The sequence below is a fragment of the Mustela putorius genome, unplaced genomic scaffold (genome assembly GCF_011764305.1).
Source record: "Mustela putorius furo isolate JIRA1106 unplaced genomic scaffold, ASM1176430v1.1 tig00000174_pilon_pilon_pilon, whole genome shotgun sequence".
Classification (NCBI taxonomy): domain Eukaryota; kingdom Metazoa; phylum Chordata; class Mammalia; order Carnivora; family Mustelidae; genus Mustela; species Mustela putorius.
Genome location: NW_025421304.1, coordinates 3,053,274 through 3,080,339, shown reverse-complemented (window position 1 = coordinate 3,080,339; position 27,066 = coordinate 3,053,274). Strand labels below are relative to the sequence as shown.

The 27,066-nt window shown below is 38.2% G+C and overlaps 1 protein-coding gene across 6 annotated transcripts in view; it reads left to right on the top strand.

The window, feature by feature from the left end:
- Nucleotides 1-24,725, top strand: part of LSM14A (LSM14A mRNA processing body assembly factor) — a 55,863-nt gene extending 31,138 nt beyond the window's left edge. The window contains exons 4-11 of one of the 6 annotated variants that reach the window (XM_004765197.3): nucleotides 7,007-7,129; nucleotides 12,270-12,446; nucleotides 12,726-12,791; nucleotides 16,124-16,306; nucleotides 16,409-16,580; nucleotides 17,596-17,827; nucleotides 22,622-22,680; nucleotides 23,628-24,725. In XM_004765197.3, the coding sequence (XP_004765254.1) occupies nucleotides 7,007-7,129; nucleotides 12,270-12,446; nucleotides 12,726-12,791; nucleotides 16,124-16,306; nucleotides 16,409-16,580; nucleotides 17,596-17,827; nucleotides 22,622-22,645 (977 nt within the window). In that variant the 3' untranslated portion in view covers nucleotides 22,646-22,680; nucleotides 23,628-24,725. Of the gene's footprint in view, nucleotides 1-7,006; nucleotides 7,130-12,269; nucleotides 12,447-12,725; nucleotides 12,792-16,123; nucleotides 16,307-16,408; nucleotides 16,581-17,595; nucleotides 17,828-20,227; nucleotides 20,876-22,621; nucleotides 22,681-23,627 lie in introns of those variants that run through there. The other 5 variants (XM_013062858.2, XM_004765196.3, XM_045075981.1 and 2 more) reach the window with 5 other exon arrangements.
- Nucleotides 24,726-27,066: the final 2,341 nt, after the last annotated feature.

Below are 27,066 nucleotides of genomic sequence, written 5' to 3'. Positions count from 1 at the left end.
GGCAGGCAGAGAGAGAGGAGGAAGCAGGCTCCCTGCTGAGCAGAGAGCCCGATGCGGGGCTTGATCCCAGGACCCTGAGATCATGACCTGAGCCGAAGGCAGAGGCTTAACCCACTGAGCCACCCAGGCGCCCCAACTTTTACACTCTTAATAGGGGTATAAGAACAAATAGAACTGTAAAAAACCCTTGACTTAGGGCTTATAATTAGTAGTGGTATTGGTGTTAATTTTGAAACTGTTTTGTATGTATATAGAATAGGGCAAATAATATAGTGATGTTGCTGGGAAATGCTGTTTTTTCCATGGAGAAGAGAGAAAGAAACACAGGGGTAAGGAACAACCCTGTGATGTTGAATGTAAATTGGAAGCATGAATGTGAACTTGTTTTTTAAAAACTAGTTATTTCCTGACTCTGTTCATAGAAAGGACCTAGAAGCAATGATACCCTGTAGCAAAGAATATGTGTAGACCCAGTTCTTTGGTTTCTAAATACCATTCCCCACTAGAAGGAACATGGGCCCCTTGAAAAAAGAAGGGGAAACAGTGCTCTTTTTCTTTTTTTATATGTTTATTTATCTAAGTAATCTCTGCATCCACCGTGAGACTCAAACTCAGGACCCCAGTATCAAGAGCACATGTTTTTCTGACAGGTGCCCAAACAATGCTCTTTTTTAACAGAAAAATCCCAGCTAATAAAGAGAAGGAATGGTAGATATAGAAAATCACCATTTTTGTAACATCCAGAGTATTAATTAGTAAGGATTATCAGTGGTTGCTAAAATCATTGGGTGAACAGTGTTGGACAGAATATTAAAATGGCCTTAAAGTATCATCCCACAGTTAATTAATTACAGAGGGGACAACATTGTGCCTTTATAATGGAGACCTCTCATGGTCACCATTTTAATCATCAAGTCATAAAGTTTGGAATTGCCACAATTACCTAATTAAGTGTCTCCTAATGTGATGATATATGAAGGAGGTAAATCCAGATTTATCCTGCTAGCTATAACTGTTAGAATCCTATTCTGAGGATTCAAATAAGGGGCAGTTTTAAATTATCCTTTTGAGATTCCTTTCAGTAAATTGAGTAGTTGGCTAACATTGAGATTATTCCTGCACCTACCTCGTACATTACTGTGAAGTTTGCATGACTTAATATGTGTAAAGCATTTGAATAGGGTCTAGCACATAGTGTTACATAGTAAATAATGTTTCTACCATTCCTCAGAGCCTGCTTTTCTAATCAATATCTATTTCTTATAAATGCTTTATCTAATTTTAATATTATTGCGAGTTGCTAGTTTACTCTTCTTTGGGTATCACAAAGGTAGAGGGTTTTATTTGTATTTTCTATATCAGTTGAGTAATTTTTGCAGTAGATGATTATTTTTTGTTGATTTCCATATTGGTAGGATAATTTGTGGAATGACTGAAGAGCTATATATAATATTTAGAAGTTGCTAAAATGAGGAGAAGGAGGAAAATTCTTGCATTGATTAGGGTGGTAGGTGATTTTTAGAAAAGGAGTTAACTCAGATATGGTTTGCGTTAGCACAGATTAAGCCAGATTTTAGTCTAAGCCTCTTGTTTTCGATCGCTAGTGCAGTTGACCCTTGAACAAAAATGTATCCGAACTGCACAGGTCAACCTTCACATGGGTTTTTTCCAATAAATACATTAATAAATGTCTTTTTCTACCATGTGATTTTTTTTTTTTTTTAAGATATTTGAGAGAGAGAGAGAGCATGTGTGAGCAGGGGAAGGGAAAGGGTGGAAGAATCTTGAGCAGACACTGGCCTCAATCTCATGGCCCTGAGGTCATGACCTGAGCCAAAACCAAGACTTAGACGATTAACTCAGCCACACACCTCCAAATGATTTCCTTAATAACATTTCCTTTTCTCTAGCTTACTTTATTGTAAGAATACAGTACATCATTCTGACTTAAAAAGGAAGTTTAAGTCAGGGAAACACTTGCTATTTGGGAAAATTTTTTTCCACTTTAATTTTTATATGTTACAGTCTTTTTTATAAGTTTTTTGCAATTTATATAATGAAGGATTAATATCGTAACATCTGTAGGGACCTACAGCCCAACAGAAAAAGAGGCAGTTATTAGGAACTAACTAACTTTGCCTTTTTCAGAAATAAAGGAATACAGATGGTTCCCAAATGTGGAAAAATGCTTAAGTTTTGCTTATAAGAGATATACAAAGTAAATCTGTACTGAGGCACCATTTCTGAGGAATTGTCAGTTTGGCAAAAGCCCAAAAGTCTGAGTGTGTGTGTGTATGTATGTATATATATATATTATTTTTGCAAGATAGTGAAGAAATAGATACTCTCATACATTGAAAAGAATGATACACCAGACAGGATTAAAACATTATTTTTTTAAAGCTGATGCTAAAATAATTCTTAAGTGCAAAGATTAGGTCTTTATTGACTTTGATTTATGGAACCTTAGGAAAAACTAGTGACCTCACAATAAAGGAAACAGTAAAACAGCCATGGCATGCTACGTCTCATAATACCCTGTGGACAAGACAGAGTACTATTGGCTAAATAGACAGGCAAATGGGTACATTTCATCGGGCTCCCTGGATGAAATGTACCCATTTTTCTGTCTATTCAGGCCTCCCTAGTCAGCAGGAAGCCTCCTTCTCCCTCTCCCACTCCTGCTTGTGTTCCCTCTCCTGCTATATCTCTCTCTGTCAAAAATCAGTCTGGGGGCACCTGGGTGGATCAGTGGGTTAGGCCTCTGCCTTCGGCTAAGGTCATGATCCCAGGGTCCTGGGATCAAGCCCTGCATTGGGCTCTCTGCTAAGTGGGGAGCCTGCTTCCTCCTCTCTCTGCCTGCCTCTCCCTATTTGTGAACTTTCTCTCTGTCAAATAAATAAATAAAATCTTTTTTTAAAAAAATCTTTTTAAATAAAAATAAAAAAATAAAAATCTTTTTAAATAAAAATTAAAGATAGGGACGCCTGGGTGACTCAGTTCATTAAGCGACTGCCTTCAGCTCAGGTCATGATCCCAGCGTCCTGGAATCGAGTCCCACATCGGGCTCCTTGTTCTGTAGGGAGCCTGCTTCTCCCTCTGCCACTCTGTCTGCCTGTGCTCGCTCTCTGTCTCTCTCTCTCTCTCTGACAAATAAAATCTTAAAAATATTAAAGATAAAAATTTAAAAAAATATAAACTGTATCCCAGCAGCTAACTAAGATACCAAAATCTTAATGAGATCATTAGGAGAAAAGAAAATTACAGCCCATACTGTGGACATGTATTTAAAAACCCTTAACACAGTATTAGCAGTGAAAGCCAGCCAGCAATTCATAAAAAGAATAGTACATAATGACAAAGTTATCTCAGAAATGGAACAACGTTTTAACATTTGAAAATCATTAGTAATTGACCATATGAACAGAGTAAAGGAGAAAAACTATAATCCCAAGAGATAAAGAATAGGCATTTGATAAAATTCAGCACCTAATTTATCAACAACTGAGGAATGGGAGGGAATTTCCTAAATTTGGTCAATGAAATGAAAAGTTTACATACATACAGACAAGGTAAAAAGATACAGAGATTGAAAAGCAAGAACTAAAAATGTCTCTCTTTGAAGGTGACATGATTGTGTATGTAGAAAATGCAAAAGAATATTCAGACCATTAGAATGAATAAGTGAATTTAGCATGGTAAGAGAATACAAAATGAACTATATTTTTTATTCTAGAACAGATGGGTTGCCAAACTGGTCTGTATCCAGTCAGCCTCCTGTTTTTATAAAGTTTTATTGGACTACAGGCACACCCATTTATTATATGTTGTTTATGGCTGCTTTTATACTACACAGGCGGAGTATAAGTAGTTATAACGGAGGCCATATGGCCTGAAGACCCTAAATATTTATCGTCTGGTCACTTGTAGTTGAAGTTTATTGACATGTGATCTAGAACAGATTATTGAGAAATGAAATGCAAAATGCATCACAGCTTGCAGTTAGCACAGTAAAATCAAATACCCAGGAAATAATACAACGGAAGATATTTGAAAACATCTACAACAGTGGTTCTTAGTGGAGGAGGGTTAATTTTACCTTCTTGCTGCAGGGGACATTTGGTAACATATGAAGACATTTTTGGTTGTCACCACTGGGGGAATACTACTAGTATGTAGAGGGTAGAGGCCAGGGATGCTTCCTAACATCTTACAATGCATAGGACAACTCCTCACAAAATGTGAGTAGTACTGAAGTTGAGAAAACTGCTCTGTAATGAAAACCACAGAATATTGATGAGAGAAATTAAAGTTCTAAGTAAATGGAGACTTAATCCACGCTCATGAGTTGGAAAATTCAGTATTATTTTTAAGGTAATATTTTTCCCAAAATTGATTTATAGAGCGAACACAATCCAAGTAGACTTTCTAAAATAGAAATTGATAGGGGTGCCTGGGTGGCTCAGTCGGTTGGGCATCTGACTCCACAGATTTTCGGCTCGGGACATGATCTCAGGGTCATGAGATCGAGCCCCATGTTGGGCTCTGCACTAGACATGGAGCCTGCTTGGGATTCTCTCTCCCTCTGCAGCCCCCCCACTCGTGCTCTCTCTCAGAAAGAAAGAGAAAAAAGAAAGAAAATTGACATACTGATTCTAATATTTATATGGAAATACAAAACCTAAAATAGCCAAAACAGTCTTGAAGAAAGGGGGCATCAGGATGGCTCAGAGAGTTAATGGTCCACTATTTGATCTTAGCTTAGGTCTTACTTTCAGGGTCATGAGTTCAAGCCCTGTGCTGGGCTCCATGCAGGGTGTGGAACCTACTTTTAAAATAAAGTTTGAAGTTTGTATGTGGTTTCAAGGTTTACTGTAAAGTTAAGAGGAATCAGAACAGTGACTTAATGATACAAGGATAGACAGATACACCAGGAATAAAGAATAGAGAGTACAAAAATAGACCTACTTAAATAGTAATTTAAAATAGAGATGTTAGTGCAGTTCAATGGAGAGGGGAAAATCTCCTTAACCAGTATGTATTTGGAAAAAAAATAACCTTGGCCCAAGCCTTACACCATATATAAAAAACAACTTGAGGGGTGCCTGAGTGACCCAGTCAGTTAATTGTCTGACTTTCTGGTTTTGGCTCAGGTCGTGATCTCAGGTTCATGAGATCAAGCCCAACCACGCTTAGCATGGAGTCTGCTTAAGATTCTCTTTCCCACTTCCTCTCCGTCTCCCCTCTCTGCTCATTCTCTGTCTCAAATAAATAATCTTTAAAAAACAAAACAAAAAAACAATGTGAGATAAACCAGGAGGCAAATTAGAGTAAGGAACATGGATATGATAACAACCAGGAACTCAGAGAAGAGATGGAGGAAATAAAGATACATAAAGATACATAGAAGAGTTTGTTAACCAGAGGGCAAGCAGTGGGAGGTTGGAGGAGGTGAGGAAACAAAGCAGCATGCAGATAAGACTACACATCTTCAGAGTGGCTTATGTCTTAATCATTGCCCAGAAATACTAGGGATAATGGGATGGATTTAACTTCCCACAATCATTTTAAGCATTAGTCCCCACATTCCTGGCGAGGTGGGAAGTTACATTAGGCCACTCCTGAGCTGGCCAGGGCTGTATCCTGACTGGATTCCACCTTCAGGGGAGTCCTAGTGATTCTCATTATCTGAAATTCTATGCTAGGTTCTGATGCCCTGTTTTAGAAGGGTATGAACAACTAGGATTTATAAATCGGAGGGGGCAGTGTTAAAGACAGTAGGAAGGTAAGTCGTGGTTTGAAGGAACTGGAGTTGCTTAACTGGGAAATCAGAAGATTGCTAGAATCTGATCATGATCTTCAAATGTTTAAGAGCAGATGGGTCGGGGCGCCTGGGTGGCTCAGTGGGTTGAGCCGCTGCCTTCGGCTCGGGACATGATCTCGGGGTCCTGGGATCGAGTCCCGCATCGGGCTCTCTGCTCAGCGGGGAGCCTGCTTCCCTCTCTCTCTGCCTGCCTCTCCATCTGCTTGTGATTTCTCTCTATCAAATAAATAAAATCTTTAAAAAAAAAAAAAAAGAGCAGATGGGTCAACTGCTGTGGAGTAGACTGATGAAAATAAGGAAAGTGGTGAGAAAAGAGGTAGACAGATAAGGGGAGGGTCTGATAAACTGAGGTAAGTAATCCAAACTTACATCTTAAGGGCAGTGGAAAGCCATCCCAGGGTCCTAAACACAGTGGTAATGTGGTTATATCTGTATTTCACAAGAGATCTTCTATCATTTTTAGATTGGAGTTAGAGATGGGAGAGGAAGGGCTACTGAAATAGTTCCTACTACAGAAAACCTACATAGATTAAATATTAAGTCAGAAGAGAACACAGCGTAAGAAAAGTGAATAATCTGTAAGGACTGCAGAAATTTAGAGAAGATTGACATAACCTCATATAGCAAAGAATTTGGGCCCTTTCTAGGGATTTGTTACTCATACTACCAGAACTTTTTGTGGTTGCTTTAGCAGAATGCAGCCCCACAGTACCATCCTGGAGGGAAGCATTAAAATGAACTAGAGTCCATTGGCTAGTGCCTTGGAAATGCTGGATAAGCTCTTCATAGACCTGTTGGCTAATTTGGCTGTTTGTGCAGATACTCATTATTAAAATAATTACACCTTAATACTGGTGTAGAACATACCGTTTATGCTACTTCAGTGTCTAACGTCGGTCCTTGCTGTCCTTCTAACTGCTTAGGACAGTATTGCTCTTAGAAAAATTGTTTGCATCCAGAGATGCTGGTGTATATATTGGTTTGCTTTTTTCATATAGTGTAAAAGATTTCTCATACTATTTTTGATACACTTTAGTTAATTTCCAGGGTTATTAATATGCATGTGTGTTGCAGGGGGTAGGAGTGGCAACAGTTATCATCATTAAAATGGTATATTACTTTATATAATTGAAAGTTTTAAATTAAAATTTTTTTTTCTCATTAAAAAAAAATCTCTTAAAGCTGGAAGTTCATTGACATCCTTTGGAACAGAAACATCAAACAGTGGTACCCTATCCCAAAGTAGTGCAGTTGGTTCTGCCTTTACACAGGATACAAGATCACTAAAAACACAGTTATCTCAAGGTAAGCTGTTTTTTCTTTTATATAAACCATTCCTAACATCTCTAGTGGTTTTTGTCTTTCACTTTGAATGTAAGAGCTTTTGCAGCCTGCAGATCACATGTATCCTTCTGTTTGGTCCTTTTAAGATTTTTCTCCTGGTTGCTATTGTAATAAGTATATTATTGAAAGACATCCACTGTTTAGACTCTTTACAATTCTGAAATCATAAAACTGGGAACCAGTGAACTTTCTCTAAGTTTGACACTTTTTGCAAGGCAGTTATATAACTTGTATGTAATACTTAAATGTATCAAATTAGTCCCAGACTCACCACTGAAAATGAACTATTCTTGATTTACTTGAAGTAGTAGCTTAAAAAAACAAGCTATTCTTTGTACTGTTGAGTCTTTCCTAGCATCTGCATAGGATCTAGAGCAGCGGTTCTTAGTGTGGGCCACCCACAACCAAATCATCTGGAGTGCTGCTTAAAAATACAGGGCCTGGGTGTCTCCATTGGTTAAGCCACTGCCTTTGGCTCAGGCCATGATCTTGGAGCCCCATGATCGAGTCCCACATCGGGCTCCCAGCTCCAAAGGGAGTCTGCTTCTCCCTTTGACCTTCTCCCCTTTCATGCTCTCTCTCTCTCTCAAATAAATAAAATCTATTAAAAAAAAAAGTAGGTGCTAATGATTGCTATATCAGAATCCTTGGAATGTGGCAGTGTGCATCGTAATTAGCTTCTTACAGGATCCTGTTTAATATTTTAAAATCTATTTTTTCTACCAGCCAGTTTTATAATCTTTGGTGGTCCCAAGATTCTCTATCTTTTTATCTGTATCTGAAGCATTTGTTACTGACACATTGCTTTATATGGATGGTCACTTTTAAATAAAACAATGTAAAGTCTTTTCAGAAGGATGCTATCTGTAGTCACAGGATGATATTGTTTAAAGCTGTTGAGGGTAAACTCAAGCTAATACTAAACATGATCCTATGTATCTCACTTTAGATATTTTGAAATAGTTACTGTCCTTATTACTGATTTAAATTGATTTTTAATTTTTTCAACAGTCCAAAGATTTGTTATAGATGAGTTAGAAATACAGTAGGTGTAAGAAAGAAAATAAAACACCCATAGTCCCACTGTCCAGAAATAACAAGTAATTACTTTTTGTTGTACACACTTCAGGCTTCTTTGTAGGTTAATAGAGGTATATATTTCTCCATAGCTCTTTTGGGGTTTTTTTTCTTTTAAGAATGCTTTCTTACCCTACAGGGAGCCTGCTTCTCCCTCTGCCTGCCACTCTCCCTGCTTGTACTCTCTCTGTCTCTCCCTGTTAAATAAGTAAATAAAATCTTTTTTTTTTTTTTAATTCTTTCTTAAATAAAATTCTTCATCTTTTTAAGCATTAGCTTTCTAAAATATAAAATGGGACTTGAGGGGCACCTGGCTGGCTCAGTGGGTGGAACACATGACTCTTGATTTTGGGGTTGTGGATTTGAGCCCCACGTTAGCTCAAACCACATTGTGTTGCAGAGATTACTTAAAAAATCTTTAGGGGCACCTGGGTGGCTCAGAGGGGAGCCTGCTTCCTCCTCTCTGCCTGCATCTCTGCCTACTTATGATCGCTGTCTGTCAAATAGGTAAAATCTTTAAAAATAATAATAATAAATAATAAAATCTTTATAAAAAATAAAGGGTCAGTTGAGTGGCCAACTCTCGGTTTTGGCTCAGGTCCTGATCTCATGGTCATGGGATCCAGCCCTACAATGGACTCCGTTCTGAGGGTGAAATCTGCTTTAGAATCTCTCACCCTCCCCCCCCACCCTACTCACGTTCATACTCTCTCTTAAGTAAATAAATAAAACCTTGAAAAAATAAATAAGAATAAAATAAAATGGGGCTTTATTGGTAAGTAACTTACTGTGAGAATTACATGTTAAAAAATGTATGCAGTGCTCCTGCTTAGTAGATGTTAACTATTTTAATCAGTGGTGAGCATTAACCTTAATATTGAAGCACTTATTAAAATCATAAGTCAGGATGCCTGTTATCATTACTACTCAGCATCATTCTGAAACTTTTAGTTTAATCACATGAAAACAAAACAGGCATAAATATTGGAATTAGTATTATTTGGCAGTGCTATGACTTTCTACTTGGAGTTGAGAATTAACTAAAACTGAAATTAGAGGTAGACTATAAAGTTACACACATAAAAAGCAATAGTCGTTCTAAAACCTAACCCACTGATTATGTAATGGAAATAAAAATACATAACAGATACGGCAAACCTCTGTAGAAAATACAAAATGTAGTAGAGGGACATAAAAGAAGTCACAGGTAATCATAGAAACAGATCTTATTCCTAGATACAAAGATTTAGTATTAGGAAGACCTTGTGTCTCTTCATTAAATTTACTATACTTTTAATAAATCCAAATAGAATAGAAGGAGAACTTAATAAAAGAGATACACAGTCCTAAAAATGAACATGGACATATAGTTAGACATTTTTCAAATAAAAGTAATGACATAGGGCTTACCTACTTGATAATAAAGTACACATAAAGCAGGGCAGGAATAAAAGTCAGAAATAGTTCCAAATAGGGACGCCTGGGTGGCTCAGTTGGTTAAGCAGCTGCCTTCGGCTCAGGTCATGATCCCAGCGTCCTGGGATCCTGGGATCGAGTCCCATATCAGGCTCCTTGCTCAGCAGGGAGCCTGCTTCTCCCTCTGCCTCTGCCTCCCGTTCTGTCTGCCTGTGCTCGCTCTCTCCCTCTCTCTCTCTGATAAATAAATAAAATCTTAAAAAAAAAAAAAAAAGAAATAGTTCCAAATATAAATAAGTGATTGATACATGATAAAGCTATTCTTAAATTAGTAGAGGAAAGCTGGCTATCCAGTAAGTAATGTTGGGATAGACAATTGTCTGATAATGTGGGAAAAATATTCGATCTAGATTTCTTCCCTCACATTTAGGACTAAAATAAAATAGATTCAAGTATTTAAAAATTTTTGAAGTACATATTATAAAAAAGAAGTATATTTATATAAACCTGTGACAGAGAAAGCCTGGAACTCTGCATTTAAGTTTCATCAATGAAAACTTACCAACTTTACAAAATTAAAATACATAGAGTTTTCTTTGAACTGGTAAGAATGTGCAGATGAGTGGGCTGTTTTTATTGTACTGAAACCAGCTTCTGGGTTTATTCCCAAATGGTATGTCTAGCATTATCTGTATTTCCCTGTGGATAACACAGCTGACAGTATGACTAGAAGACTTCAGTCACAAAGGTTTTGAAAGTACACAGCAGGCAACACCTGGGTGACTCAGTGGGCCTTGGGCTCAGGTCATGATCCCAAGAGTCCCACATTGGGCTCCTTGCTCAGTGGAGATCTGTTTCTCCTGCTGCCTGCCACTACCCCTGCTTGTATGCACACATGCTTTCTCTCTCTCCTCTAATAAATCAAATCTTTAAAAAAAAAAAAAAAGTACAGAGCAGACCTTGCTTGCTGTGAACACCCCTTCACTTGTGGTTCTGCAACACTTGTGGGTCACAGGATTCTTTTCTCAAAAGCCTCAGTGAGACAAGTTTTAGAGTATAAGATAGGGATGCCTGGGTGGCTCATTCAGTTAAGTGTCTGTCTTTGGCTCAGGTCATGACCCCACGGTCCTGGGATCAAGCCCCACTTTGGGCTCTCTGCTAAGCAAGGGAGTCTGCTTATCTCTCTCCCTCTGCCCCTCCCTGCTGCTCATGCTCTCACTCTGATAAGTCTTTTTTTTTTTTTTTTTTTTTTAAGAAAGAAAAATGTATAAAATCATTTAATGTAATATTGTAAAATTGAACAGTAGGCTTTCCAAAAAACTTATCAGTTGTTTTATAAGTAAATTCCTGTATAAGGTGATAAATGATCACAAAATGTTTTCTCATAGGCCAGAACTTCTACAAACCACCATGATTCCTGTTGTAATCAATGGGAACATTGCACTGTTTGTCTTCGTGGTAGAGTCAGCTTTGGAATTAATGGCTGGAAATGGTGATACACATTTGTAATTCCATACTTTAGATAACCATAAACTTGGGGAAATTACTAATAAATGGTCCCTGAAGCATTTGGTGCACAATAACCAGTGTGTTATAAGCACTCACCAGTTCACCAGTGTTTGGAGCCTGTGAGATGCACTGGTGGGTAGTAACATTTGCCACATACTTGGAATTTTTTTTCCATGAAATGAACATAATCTTCTTAAGCAAAACATCCCATACAGTATCATGGGACAAGAGAGCACCTTGAGCAGAGATTTACAGCAAACAGACAAAAGGTGATGGGAGCCTCTGATACTACATTCTTCTGTCCATGCTGTGACCAGGCTCTGACCTCAAAAAAAGGGAAAATGGAATTTGGGAGTGCACAACTCAAATAACCAGAAGCTTCCAAAAGATCTTTCAAATGACCAGAAATGAATATGGTGACTTTGTTACTATCTGAAGGGTGTATTTGTTGCTGGCCTTTGAATACTGATGCATGATTTTCCCAAGCCCCCTAGGGTATTGAAGGACTTCACCTGTCTAACTTTCTGGTTCTTTACTTCCTTCATAATGGAAATGCAATGGAGATAGTATTTATAAAAGTACCACTTCAGACATCTCTTCAGAAAGTACTAAAAATTGTAGGTTACAGCCTCTGGAAATAATGGCTTAAGTGTCAGTATAATCTTGGGGTTGTCATTATTGCGAAAAACCTGCATCCTACCTGCATACAACATGATCTTTGATAATATTCCTGGGACATCTTGCCCAGGCAACAGTTTTTGGAAAATTTACTTAAATCTTACTGCACCAGGTAGAAATACAGATAAAGTTCCATTGGTTGGTTGGTTGGTTGGTTGGTGGGGGTTTTAGGGTTGTTTTTTTTTTGTTTTTTGGTTATTTTCCCAGTGTTTCTCTACTAGCCTAGTGACCCAGCCCACTTAAAATAACCAGTTTTAAACTCTGGTCTAATAAACAGATGAATTCAGATTTGTGCTAAGGATTTAAATTGATAGAAATAAAACTGGAGAATTTTTTTTTCTTTTTGTTTTTTTTGAGGGTCTAGATTATTTTGAAATCCCCAGAGGATAGGGTAGTTTCTTATCTTTTGGTTACGTTTTAGGTCGTTCAAGCCCTCAGTTAGACCCTTTGAGAAAAAGCCCAACCATGGAACAAGCAGTACAGACCGCCTCGGCCCACTTACCTGCTCCAGCACCTGTTGGGAGAAGGAGCCCTGTATCAACCAGGCCTTTACCATCTACCAGCCAAAAAGCAATAGAGAATCAAGAGCACAGGCGAGGTAGAACTTTAGCTATTTACTATTCATTGATTGACTGATCAACATTTTCCATTCACCTTATTTTTCATTAAAAAGATTTACTGTATGTGAATGATCCTAGAAGGTTTAAACTGAACTTGATAGAATGTTCAGTCTTTCCAACTTGACTCAAAGTAGTGATGGTGGTGGGGGTATAGATTTTTTGCTTTTATTTTGGGTTCCTTTGTTTTTCCCATTTTGAACTTAAAGTTTCTAATTTTGTGTCCTGAGCTCATTCCTGACTTTGTATGTCTTTTATAGCTGAAGTACACAAAGTTTCAAGACCAGAAAATGAGCAACTCAGAAATGATAGCAAGAGACAAATAGGTAAGTTACTTGAATCTGAAAGCCATATTCTGTGCTTCTCAATTAAAAAGAACATTTGATGCATAATTACTATTAGAAAATGAAAGCCTGGGGCACCTGGGTGCCTCAGTGGTTTTAGGCCTCTCTGCCTTCAGTTCATGTCGTGATCTCAGGGTCCTGGAATTGCAGCCCGCATCAAGCTCTCTGCTCAGCAGGAAGCCTATTTCCCCCTCTCTCTGCCTGCTGCTCTGCCTCCTTGTGATCTCTCTCTCTCTCTGTGTGTGTGTCAGATAAATAAACAAAATTTAAACAAAAAAGAAAGAAAGCCTTCGGGGTTATCTGGGTGACTCAGTGGGTTGAGCGTTCAGCTCTTGATTTCAGCTTAGCTCATGATCTTAGGGATTGTGGAGTCAAGCCCCATATCAGGCTCTGTGCTCAGCAGGGAGTCTACCTAAGATTTTTGCTCTCCCTCTCTCTCAAATAAATAAATTTTTAAAAAACAAAATGGGGACACTGGCTGGCTCAGTGGGTTAAGCCTCTGCCTTTGACTTGGGTCATGATCTCAGGGTTCTGGGATCGAGTCCCGCATCGGGCTCTCTGCTCAGCAGGGAGTCTGCTTCCCCTCTCTCTCTGCCTGTCTCTCTGTCTACTTGTGAGCTAGCTCGCTCTCTGTCAAATAAATAAATAAAATCTTTAAAAAAAAAAAAAAAAAGGCAAAATGAAAGCTTGGAGTTTCACTGGGGAATTAGCACTGGGGAGTCATCCTGGGAGTAGCGCTGGGGAGTTTCATTGTTGTAGCAGAGCATTTCTTTATCTTAATTATGGTAGTAGTGGTACAGATGTATACATGTAGCAAAATGTTATAGAACTATATATAAAGATATACTAGAAAATTAATATCTCCCAAACTGTTGAAATCTGGGGCACCTGGGTGACTAGTGGGTTAAAGCCTCTGCCTTTGGCTCCGGTCATGATCCTGGGGTCCTGAGATCAAGCCCTGCATTGGGCTCTCTGCAGAGCAGGAAGCGTGCTTCCTCCTCTCTCTCTGCCTGCCCCTCTGTTTACTTGTGATCGCTGTCAAATAAATAAATAAAATCTTTAAAAAACAAACAAACAAACAAACCTGAAATCTGAGTGAGGTTTATAGTATAGTTATATTGTGCTGGTGTCAGCTTCCTGATTTTAGTAATGTACAGTAATTAAAATATTATTGTTAGAGGGGAAGCTAGATAATGGGCATATAGGACCACTCTGTACTATTTTTTCAATTTTTTTATCTAACTGTTTTAAAATAAAAGTTTTTTAAAATCACCATTACATTTCTGGAATGAACTCTACTTGATGGGACACAGTTGTCTTTCAGTATATTGAATTTACCTGCCACCAAGATTTATACACTTACATTTGCAGTGTTGAGTGATTTCCTCTTTAGTACTGTCTTTTGTGTTGTTTTATGTTTGTCAGTTTCAGGTTAACATTATAAAATTGTTTTCATTGTTTTCTGTGCTTTTAGGAGTGGATTTATCTGTACCTTGAAGGTTTGAGGTGTTCTCATTATAATTATTTAAGCCCTGAGCTTTTTGTCCTTTAAGTAATTGTTCAAGAACTTTTATTTTCTTTCATGATTATTGACTTAATAAAACTGTACACTTTGTGTTTTGTAATCTATAACATTTATCCCCAGATGCATTTATCAAAACATCTTACAAAGATAAACTTATGATTTAAAATGTCCAAATTAAAAAATAAAGGCAAGGTGTAATTACCTTGTTTAGGTAATTAGAAAGAGATCTTTCACTTAATTTCAGAAAATGAATACTGAATTTCTCCTGTACATTGCTGTGTATGTTTTTATAGGTGCTACGTGCCATGGAATTTGGGGGTTTTGGTTTGATTTCCTATATTTCACTTTTTGTATTATGGAGAAGAGAAAACTTCTCTCTTAAAATAAGATAATTTGTCAAAAAATAATAATAATAATAAGATAATTGTCATACTACCATCATTTAACGTATAAAGTAATAAGTAAAGTACCTTTCAGTGCACTTCAAAATTCATCCCCCAGAGGTTCATTAACAGAACAGTGACTATTCTTTCAGACTTTTTTTTCCTGAACGATTTTACAAACATAATATACACTTAAACTTTTTTTTTTTTTTTTTTTAAAGACGGAAAGATTGTGCTATATTTACTTCCTGGCTTGTGGCTAGGGTGTTTTTAATAGTGAAGTTGAATGTTTAAAACATCCTGCTTACCTAGTTTTAAGTGTCTGGATATGCTGCTATGGGTTTTTCAAACGTGGGCAGTTTGCAAAACTTCAGCAAACACTGAACATAACCTGTTACCGTGTAGTCACTTTCTGATCTTTGTCACTGTGTATTAAACATTTCACTTAAGTATAATCACTGAATTTATATTCCTTTGTGCTCTGTTTCTGTTAACAGAACATGTACCACTCTTCCATATTCCTCTTTTTTTTTCTTAACACTTCCTCTTGTGTTGGATAATTGGGTTCTCAAGTTTTTATTGTAATTTATGCTATTTTGGTATTGCTTTATCATATTTCATAAATCTTGTTAGCACATTTGACAAGGAATAGATACAGGCAGACTTGAATAGTATGAAGTCATTTAGAGGGAGACAAGAAAGATGAAAGAGGAAGTGGTTGAGACCTAGTGATGCTTTTGTGTGTATATCTGTGATACTTGTGCTTATTAGTATTCATTTATTTTTTTATTCCAAATCTTGGTTCCTGTGATCCTTTCATAGAAAACTTCCTAAATTTTGAGAACCCACTGTATGTTCAGCACTTTGCAGGAATTAGAACTGTAAGCAGAGCAGAGCCCTTTCCTTAAGGAGTACGACAGTAATTTACTGTAGAAGTCTTCAAAACAGTTTGGTTATGCACTCTGAAAAACATGTATGCGTTTGGGCCCCGTAAGTATAAATTTCATGTGTGCTGTTCTCAGTTCACAGTGTATTAGGTTAGTGAAATTTCATTTCTTTTTCCTTTTTAGAAAAAAAATTTTTAAGGATTTGTTTATTTAGAGAGAAAGCTCATGTGTGAGTGTGGGGGAAGGACAGGGAGATGTTAAAGCAGACTCCCTGCAGAGCGTGGAGCCTGACATGGGGCTTGATCTCACAATCCATGAGATCATAACCTGCGCCAAAACCCAAGAGTCAGATACTTGACCAACTGAGCCTCCCAGGCACTCCATTTCATTTTTAGAAAAACTACTAATGTAGTAATGTGTATAGATACTTTTAAAAAGCATTTTTGTTATTGTCCATTTAATAAGACCATAGTAATAGCTTCTGTCTTAAACCAGTTTATTCTTTCTTTATTGACATAGTTCCAGGTGCTCCTTCAGCTCCAAGGAGAGGGCGTGGGGGTCATCGAGGTGGCAGGGGACGATTTGGTATTCGACGAGATGGTCCAATGAAATTTGAGAAAGACTTTGACTTTGAAAGTGCAAATGCACAATTTAACAAGGAGGAAATAGACAGAGAATTTCATAATAAACTTAAGTTGAAAGGTGAGTTTATTTTTCTACTCAGAAAATATTCTTATTTGGCTTATGAATTGTGGATGTTTAATATAAATCTTGACTTTCTGGTATGTGCTTGTTTTTCATTAGAAGATAAACTTGAGAAGCAGGAGAAGCCTGTAAATGGTGAAGATAAAGGAGACTCAGGAGTTGATACCCAAAACAGTGAAGGAAATGCAGATGAAGAAGATCCTCTTGGCCCTAATTGCTACTATGACAAAACCAAATCCTTCTTTGATAATATTTCTTGTGATGATAATAGGTACTGTCTTTTAAGCTTCTCTTATGCTCTTAGGAGGTTGAAGTATCAAATGATTTCCTATAAATTCACTAAGTTTAATGTATACTTAAAAATATCTAAGGACTGCAATTATTTAGTGTTTTGTTTTGCCAGAAGAAAATACTCTGTACTTAAATTTTCAATGATATTACTCCTCGTGAAGAAGAAATAACCATATACTTTTGTTTAGAAATGCATTCACATTTGAAAATTAGTGATTAAACCAAAAGCATTCATCTAGCATCTTAAGTAAGGCCTTTACTTACTCCTCTACACTGTAGTTCAAATGAAGCCATGGCCAAAAATGCTAATGTTACTCTGAAGTTTGCTAGTATAGTAAAAGTTGGCCATATTGTAGCAAATGTGGTTCCAGAAAATTGTCTGCTTAATTAAAGGAGCCAGCATAGCAGGAGTTCTAGAGTTTTTGCTACCCATCCCAAATTTTCCTTCTCCGAATGGTAGTTTGGTGCCACCTGGTGGTGTAAACATGGGGAGGGTGATGATCTGATCTTAGTCCTGGGATTGTACAGCCATAGGACAGCAGCAGTAGCTTCTGACATCAGGTCCAGGGACTGGGCTAGGAGGATACTAGAAACTTTAACTTTCCTAGCACACTGGGACCTACTTTCCTTCTCTTAGCTTCTTGAGACAGTTCCCTTTCCTGGTTTAGTCCTCCTCTCTCACACTGGGGCTGAGGGGAGGTGCAGTCATTTGCCAAGCCTACTGTATTTGAATTCCCATTATATTGGAGGCTGTTATGTTTGTTTCATCAGCTATATTTGAAAGAAACTAGTACTGGTCATATTTTCACATGATGTTTAGCAATAGTATGGGAACATCCTGCCATGGACAGTTTGTGACGACTTAGATAAGGTGCTCATTTTTATTTGCTCTTGAGGATTTATTTATTCTTAATTTGGAAATTAGTGCGCCGCATAATTTTCTTGGAAAATGTTCTTAAACCCAATACACTAGAGACTATTTGTTCTTATAACAGAGAACGGAGACCAACCTGGGCTGAAGAAAGAAGATTAAATGCTGAGACATTTGGAATCCCACTTCGTCCAAACCGTGGCCGTGGCGGGTACAGAGGCAGAGGAGGTCTTGGTTTCCGTGGTGGCCGAGGGCGTGGTGGTGGCAGAGGTGGTACCTTCACCACCCCTCGAGGCTTTCGTGGTGGATTCAGAGGAGGTCGTGGGGGCAGGGAGTTTGCAGATTTTGAATACAGGGTAAGTATTACATGGTTTGGGGTTAGCATGCAGTTTTATGAAATTCAAAATGGTTTACTTTTATTTATTTTGCGTGAATATTTTTAAGCCATTTGTATAACTTCCAATTTGTTTAGTAGTCGGGATTAAGTTGTTTATATAATTTTAAGGAGCAGTAACTTCTTGGCTAGTGGGTCCAAAGTTTTTAACTGCTTTCTTTTCAATTGGAGGAAGTAAGAGATAGAACTACAAGATAGGGGTGGGAGGGGCTTTTTTTTTTTTTTTTAATATAAAACCATGGTTTTAGATTTCATGGACTAGTAAAATTATCCCCCCCAAAATATTAGAAAGTGATTTAGGGTTTTTTCCCTTTTTGGGGGGGGGAGTCCATGGGGGATTATTAAAGAAATACCCAAAAAGACTATATCATATCACCTTTATTTTATACTACAAAGTGTGTAAAGAGTCAAGGAAGGACATTCTCCAAACTGGAAAGCATCCATAGCAGCCAACATTTATATGGTATTTTGCATGTGTTAGACATTGTTCTAAATGTTTTTCACATATTAACTCACTTAAATCTCACATGAACTCTTTAAAGATAGTTCTTACCACTATTTTACAAAAGAAGAAATAGGTATAGAGATATTAAATACCTTGTTCGAGATCAGCTAGTAAGTGATGCTGTACACTCATGAGCCTCGTAAGTTTGTTCCTGAGTCAGTGCTCTTAATTTAGTTTTATGGAAAATGCAACTGCATTTTCCCTGGTTTTCTTCTTTTACCTTTATTTTGAAAATATTGTGATATATTGGCATTTGAGAACTGCTGCTAGAAAACTATGTAGCTCTGTATAGTATGTTTATATGTATAGTTAATTTACTAAAAGGAGTCTGTAGATGAAGTCAGAGTCACTCTCCTAGTTTATTGATTTTTAGGTTCAGCAGAGAGGAAGGTTATGTAATCACAGAATAGATCAAAATCCCCTTGTAACGAGATCTACTAGGAATTACAAAGGGCAGCTGGAAACAAAAAGACCTTCTGGCAGGAATTTTATTGTCCATTATTTGAAACTGCCCATTGTTGAGATCCCCCTTGAAGAATCGATGTTAGTGGCTTTGGGTTCTGGTCTGTTAATTCTGACACCTCTGATATTATATCATCTGACACTGAAAATTAGCTTCAAGTCACTAGCTCAGGCTGTCCAGCCATGGTGGCCTGGTATAGCTACAGGACTTAAAACTTGCAAAATTTCCATTCTAGCTGGGAGACTATGTCTTAGGAGTTACAGAATGCCCACTGCTTGTCACTGTTATTCTTACTACTGCCCTTGCCAGTGGTCAGTAGCCTTTTCACAGATTTTTGCCCTTAACCCTCCTGAAGTATTTGACACAGATAACTACCCACTAGCCCTTCTAGTTTTTAAAAATACTGTTATTTTTAGGGCATTTTTGTCTTTTTCTTAAAAATAACACGTGTTCCAGGGCACCTGCTGGCTCACTTGGTAGAGCATGCAACTCTTGATCTTGGGGTTGTAACTTTGAGTTCCATGTTGGGTGTAGAGATTACTAAAAAATAAATTTTTTTAATATAAGGTCTTTAAGAATAATATAATAACATATGTTCCTCAACACAGCCTGTAAACACTTCATGATATGCTTCTCAATTCAGAAGTCTTGTACTGGCTCTTGTCCTTTTTGCCATTGGGACTCCCCTTTTCTTTACTCACTCTGCTGCAGATATGTGGATCACCTTCTTGCTCTTGTTCAGTGCCAAGCTTATTCTTATCTCAGGACCTTTTCACCCATTCCTTCTGCCTAGAATGTTCAGTTTGCTCCTTAAAAGCTTTCATGCTCCGGGTGCCTAAGTGGCTCAGTCGGTTAAGCATCTGCCTTTAGCACTGGTCATGATCCCAGAGTCCACGGGACCAACTCCTGCATTGGTCGTCCCACTCCATGGGGGGTCTGCTTCTCCCTCTGACCCTTTCCCCTCTCGTGTTTTCTCTCTCTCTCTCTCCTAACTAAATAAATAAAATCTTTAAAAAAATAAAAGCTTTTATGCTCATGTTTGTGATTGCTCTTCTGCCCCCTTCTTTCTTGACCTTACCTCTCTCCCCTCCCCTTTCTTTCCTCCTCCTCTTGTGAACCTGTTGATACATAGCTTTTAAGGTTCCAGTTTTTAGCTGGGACCTTATGTGCTTCTACCTGCATCTCTCCATCTTATCTGCTTTATGTCCTTTGACCTTCTTTAAAATGACCTTACCATCTTCTTGGCTTCCCCCCGCCCAGCACCCTCACTAGCTGACAGTGCGGTATAGCCCCTTTCCACACTACCGCATTTGTTCCTATTCGCTATCCCTGCCCGCTACCGTAATAACCCTCTGATTGGTCTGCAGACGTTTGGTCTCTTTCCCTCACTTTAGGCAGATCAGCTATCTGTTGAAGAACCTGTGACAGCTCCTTGTTGAAGACCACATGGAGTCAACTTGTCTTGAGGAAAAGAATGCTTACTTTAAACTCGGATCCTGATGAGAATTCTAGTGGTTGTTGCCACTGTGACTTCAGTTGCCTCGTTAAATCTTTCAGGCCCTCGGTTTTTACATTTTTGGAAGCAGAGTTACGCTTTTATCAAATACACATTTTTTTAAATGTTTTATTAACATATAATCTATTATATGTTAATCTATTATGAGTCCCAGGGGTACAGGTCTTTGTCAAATACACATTTTAAAGATCATTAAGGTCTCAGAGTTATAAAGCATCTGAGAAGTCAGAGCTCCTGGCCAAGCTGTGAGTCCTGAAGTATCCCTTTAGGGGCTGCCAGCTTACTTCTAAAAGCATCCATCCTACCCCAGGGGTAGTTCAATTAGTAGGATTCCACAGTGTGGGTGAAGATCTTTCCCCTTTTATCTTCATTCTTAGTTTCACTCTAGCCTTATAAACACACAGAATATACAGACTCCTCCATGATAATTCCTCAAATATTTGAAGCAGCAGCTGTCATCTCATCTCTGAGATTGGACAGTTATTTCTCATTATCTAAACGGTCTTCAGTAAATCTTTAAATAACTGCTGTGTGCATAGTACTCGCATTTATTAATTTAGACTTTTGTAGCTCTGTCTCTGTTCATCAAATTTGAGCCCCCAGTGAAATCCCGTCTCACACGTTGCAGAACTAGAATTCATCGTAGAAGTTGTCTGCATGCGTCTTTATCCACATTAGTGTATCCTTGACAAATAGTCCAGCCTCTGTTTGGGTGTTTCAAGGCATGATAGATCGACAGAGCCCTAGATGTTGCCCTGGTGGTAAGGTTCTAATGTGACATTGTACTGCCTGCTCTTCTTACTCTGTGCGGATCCCACTGCTATAATATCCAGCCCCGTTTCTCATTGTGCTTTAAGGTGTTTGGTTCAAGCAAGTTGACTCGTGGTCAGTGCTTATACACACTGTCCTTGATTCCAACTTTAACCTCATTTTGTTGACCAAATATAATGAAGTCTTCATGTATAGCATGCACTGTGCTGGATATTAATGGTAAGCAAGATGGGTGCAGTCCCAGCCTTGTTAGTGTTTTAGTCCAGGGGGAGAGAGACACAGCTAAAGGTCAAGTTTCACATCTTTCACAGTCTTCTCCAAGGTTTGCTCTGTCCTTGGAAACTTCTCTTCCTGCACTGATTTCTTCCTTTTCTGACTCCTGTGGATCTGCTTTCATCGGTACACGTTTTAAATACACTCATGTTCCATATTTCATGTATTTTTGTTCCGCATTTCCAGCTGCATACAAGCCTCTTGACGTTAGTAAACGTGTATTCTACTTTTAATTTTCACCAGCAGACATGGAACCGTAGTAGGCTTAAAGTAAGTGCTCATCATGTTGATTAGTAATACACTACTTCAGCCTTGAGTAAGGTAGGAGGTCCATCAGTGTGATTAGTCCTTGTTTGTCCATTCCAAAGTTAAATGACCCTTACATCTGGCATGAGAGCCCTGACCTCACATTCTCCACCTTCTAAATCATACCACCTGGCACCTTTAGAGGCGGAAATAGATATTGATCACTATTAAATGAAGAAAATTCACCTTTAAGGATTGAACTCCTTTCTAAAACTACATCTGAATCTTCTCAGAGAAACGGAGGTTATTGGCATTTACAGCAGCCTTCATGTAATGCGTTGACTTTCTTCTTTGTGCTCTGTTGGCATGAATCGTTAGTTTTGAGGTGCGCATAAGCAAGTCTGGTTGTTGAATGAAAACATAGGCAAGGTAGGATTGTAGATTTTTAGAACTCCTTAAAAATACCAGCTGAACTCTAAACTCTCTCTCACCCTGCCCCCAGTATATAGTTAGGAAACCAGCAACCCAGAGAGGTTAACTCTCGTGATCTGGGTACAAACTAGTAAAGCCAAAACTTACTCTCTTTGACTTCTAGTCCAGTTTTCCTTGAGGATAATGTTAGAAGCATAAAATTGTGTTAATAAGGTTGGTCCTGTGGTGCTTTGTGGGGGTGGGGGATGAGGAGATTAGTTTGGGTTTGTAGTAAGAATATAGTTAGCTCCTATTTTATATGCTGCTGCTGCTGCTGCTGCTGCTGCTACAGAGGTTAAGTAAGCCACCATGGTAGGTGAGACAGATTACCTCCTGTTTGAGTCTGTTTCTTCAGATAGGGTCCAAAAACAAAGAGGTAACCCAAATGACTTAGCATGGTACTCTCTCTCCCTTTCCCCCTTTCATTTTCTCCTCTCTTTCCCTCTACTTCTCTGTATCCCTCTACCCCTCTCTCCTCTCTCCCTCTTTCTTTCTTTTTTTTACCTTTCAGAAAACCACAGCTTTTGGACCCTAAAATAGGTCTGGATTGATCGTACAACTTTCTGAAAGGTAAAAAAAATAAATAAATAAAGTTGGGGCATTTGAAGGTTCACTTTGGTGGGAGATTGTGGGGGTGGGATTATCTTCAGTTTATTCCTTTCTGCACCAATTTATACCATGCCATATGTATTCCAATTTAATGACATTGTGCAAGTGGTTTGGTGCTATATACACAGATAAAGTTAAGTCTTTAACATTGGAAATAATGTATTTCTAACAGTCAGGATGAGAATCAGCAGTAAAAATCAGGTATATGATAACAGTTAGTCCTGAGGAAAATAGTAGCCCCTGGCTCTGGTGTTATGTAAAGGCCTTTTGATTAGGTTTAGCCTCATTGGAAAGCTAAAGGCTCCTTGAGACTTTTGTTTTTTCCCGGTTACTTTTTAAAAATCACCCAGTCAACTCTTGATTATCAGAACTTATTTTGAACTTAAAAGTTATCCTTTTAAAATGAATTTCTAAATCATTGCTTTCTCCTGGCATGAAACCTGGGAGAGAAATGTTATTTTACTGTCTGGATATTTTATTGCTCAGTAAAGACATCAGAGACTTCAGGATTTTATTAATCCTTTTCCAGAGTATGTTGTCAATTGTATTTGATAATTTTGACTGCTAAGTTGAAGGTTTAAGTTTGTCATTGTGTTTAAAAATTACTAAGATGCAAGCAAAGATAGTGAGGTATGCCTGTATCTTAGGGGCCTTCTCGCTAGAACCAGCCCACACCACACCACCACTGCTGTAACCTCTACTAACTAGAAAATGCAGTTAACAAGTAATGAGCTACTGCTGGGTGTAGAAGGTGTAAAATGTTTCCTGGAAATTAGTGAAATGGATTTATACATGAAAGGGAAAAGAGGGCATATTTGAAAGTAATGAGAAATACACTTAAGTAAATTAGAAGTACTATTTCTAAACCAATAGTTTGAAACATGAGCTAATTTTTTTTTCCTTTTTAGAAAGACAACAAAGTTGCTGCATAGTCTACAAAGAAGTCTTTGAAAATAGGTGAATTTCTAGCTCTTCATGGTCCTGAGAATTGGTTTCAGTCTTTGAGAAGAATGAAGAAGTGAATTTGCTGTATATTTGTCACCAGCACTGGGTTTTTGTTTGTTTGTTTGTTTTTCTGCTTAATTTCAAAGATATAATGCAGTTACTTTTGAGGGGGGAAGGCTCATCTTAAAAAATGAGCATTAAATATATATGGAATAGCAGAAGGTTAAGTAATTTCTTATGTATAGTTAAACTACAGCAGTACTTCAATGGGACTTAATAAGTATTTTTTCATCACTGAAAGGATTTTTCTTATCACTAAATTGTATTTGGCAATTATTGTAAGTTGCCTGCAGATAGGGCCGTGATACTGTGTTTTGAGCCACAGAAGGTTGTGTGTATGTATGTGTGCGTGCGCGTGTGTATGTGTCTATATCTTGCTCTCTTTCTTTCTTTTTGGAAATCCTGTAATATCCCTTTCGAGGTAGCTTATTTCGTCAATTAATTAGGGTGCTGGATGGTAGAGAATTTTGTCAGTCAACTATGTACACACAGTAAATACTGTTTCTTAGGCAAAGGTAACTTTTTTATATAGTTGTAAAATTCCATTATATTCCATTGCCAAAGAAACATTAAGAACTTTGTATAGCTGTATAAAAAGCAACTAATTTTTTAAAGAATAAACATTTTAAAGTCAGCAAACATACTGTGTCCTTGCAGAAGTTGATGTGCTGAGGAGCAGAGCTATGGGTGGTGGGTCTTTTTTCATAGCTTTCCAGGCTTGAGAGTTTTGATTTTGATTTTTTTTTTTTTAATGTTTGGAACATAAATGAAGATTTGATACATTCTTCCATTATCTGAAAAGGATAAATTACTCATACTCATTGTAAGAACTTCATTTTATAACAAATGGCATATCACAGGATTTGTCCAAATAATAAATATTTTCAGTATATGAATGTAAATAATCGTAGATAAGAATGTACTTAGCTGTATTTTCAAATAAGCACCCTCCCCTTTTTTAAGACAATAAAACTGGGCATCGATTAACCTGTTCTTCCTGATATGCCTGGAATTTTGTTGTGATATCTTGATTCATTCCATTATATTTCAGGAGGATTCAGAGTGCTAGAAATTATTTTGGCAACCTATAAGATATCCTAACACTGGTCTTTGGGCCTGTGGCCCACAAATGACTCGGTAATAGAGTTCATTGCTAATTATAAATCACTAGTAAATCTTTGATATTTTAAGCTATAGTGGAAAAAAAATCTGGCCGCTTTTGTGTTTTTATGAAGGCCACGGAATAAAGGGATCCAAAGATTTAAATATTTTTATCTATTTTGATTTTTGTTAACTTTCTCTTAAGGTATTCAGTAGTGATAAAGATGTTGAAAACTGCACTGTAGGAGAATTGGAGTATTTAAAGATGGTTGATATTTTTAATTTTAATTTTATATCTTTTGTATAGCTCTACAAGGAAATGTTTTGTAATTTGGTTTCATTTAAAGTCCAGTACTTGGCAGGCATAGTTTAGATAATGTTGCTTAATACTGTTTGCTTGCATGTTAACAACCAACCCTTTTGGAGGACCCACAAATCATGATACTGAACACATTTCCGAAGCATTCTGAACATCAAAGCAAGTGCTATGATAATACCTATGTAGACTGTTTGAGATGTCCCAGGCCAGTTTCAAGAAAAGCTGTAAATACCAGTTCTACATGCTCTGAAAGTATGAATTCACATGTTTTCCAAGCCCTCTGGGTCACCGACTAAGGCATTTGGTACCCCAGTAATAACTGGCAGCATGGCAGTGCACCTTACAATATCAAAGCAAGGTTTTTATCCTAAGGCAGAATAAAACTGTTAAATAAAAAATGTTCGTCAAAGTTCTTTCTCTTTAAATAGTAATACCATCTTACCATAGAGAGAAACATAATGAAAGACCTCTTTTAAGTATAAGAATGGAATTATGGTTATGTTTATATTCCCTAAAATAACTAGTTCCTAACATTTTTCCTAAGATTTATTTATTGCTGTAGTGTTAGGAAGCTGGAAACCCCTTTGTTCCCCACTAGGATGCAGAGTGATCTTGAGTTACGATCCCCATCTTGAGGAGACTGAGCCAGCCAGGCACAGGCCAAACTAGAAGCCTCGGGCTAAAATGCTCCCTCCGTGGGCAGGCAGGTGTGAAAGAGGAGAGAGGGAAGGGCTGACTCCAAATCTCATTTGTTGGATCAGACCACATCACCCCCTGAAAAAGCAGGACTTAGAGGAGTAGGGAGCAGGGTCGGGAACGTTAATCCAACCAGTGATTCTTAATCAGGGTTTGGACTGACATCCTGAGAGCATTTAGGAGTATGAGGGGATGTAGTTTGTTGCAATGACTAGAGACTGAGTAAGGGCCAGGGCACCAAAATCCTACACTATGCTCCATGGTGTCGCATAATGTGTTATTCAGCCCAAAGTACAATGGTGGCCCTTCCAGTTTGAGAAATACTGGACAAGAAAAGATGAAGAGCAGGGAATTAATTCTTTCAGTCCCTCGCCCCAGATCTTTAAAAACATTTACTGAAGAAAGTATCTTTACATGGAATGAAAGGACAAAGTATAAAGGGACCTTACTTTCCCGTGGCACAGTGTGTTGGAAAGATGTTGCCACAGGAATTACCACTTCATCCTGGTCTCTCTTAAGCGGTTCCCAGATCTCTTGTCCAGATGTGCTGGGGAGCATTTGTAAAGTACAAATTCCCGTGCCCCACACTTCGAGAGTGCGGGTCTGAAGTTCTGTGGAGGACTCTGGACATCAGTCCAACCCCCACAGGTCATTCTGAAAGGTCATTAGGAAAACAGCTTTACAACAGCACAGCCAGCTCACCTCATCTAGCCCCTCCTTAAAGGGCCTTGGTAAAGTATTCACCAGATTCCTTTACCATTTCCCCGTCCTTCCAAATCCAGTACATCCAGGTTGTTACTGCAGCAGCAGGAAGATGGAGAGAGGAGTAAGAGGGAGGCGGGGGCATCTCTGCAGGACCGAATCCAGGGGGAAACAGGGTTTGGCTGATTTGAGTACTGAGACTTAGTTCTTTATTCCTAGCGTACAGGAAAAGGGCGTGTGTTGTTTCTGTGTCTCCGTTTTACATGGCTGTTGTCCCTGTCTCTGTGGGCTATCTGTCTGAAAGAGAAGCTATGCCTTCCACATGGCTGTGTGCTAATCACTCGGGTCTGGTCATGCCCAGATGCAGTGCAATGGGATGCCCCAGCCCTGTCAGATTAGACAGAGCTGGTTTAAACTGTGACCGTCGGGAGAGGTCGTAGAATAAAGTCATCGAAGTGAGTGAGCTCACTAAGGAGCTCACATGTCACGTGTCGCTTTACCCATTTTGACTGTGTTTTTAAAAG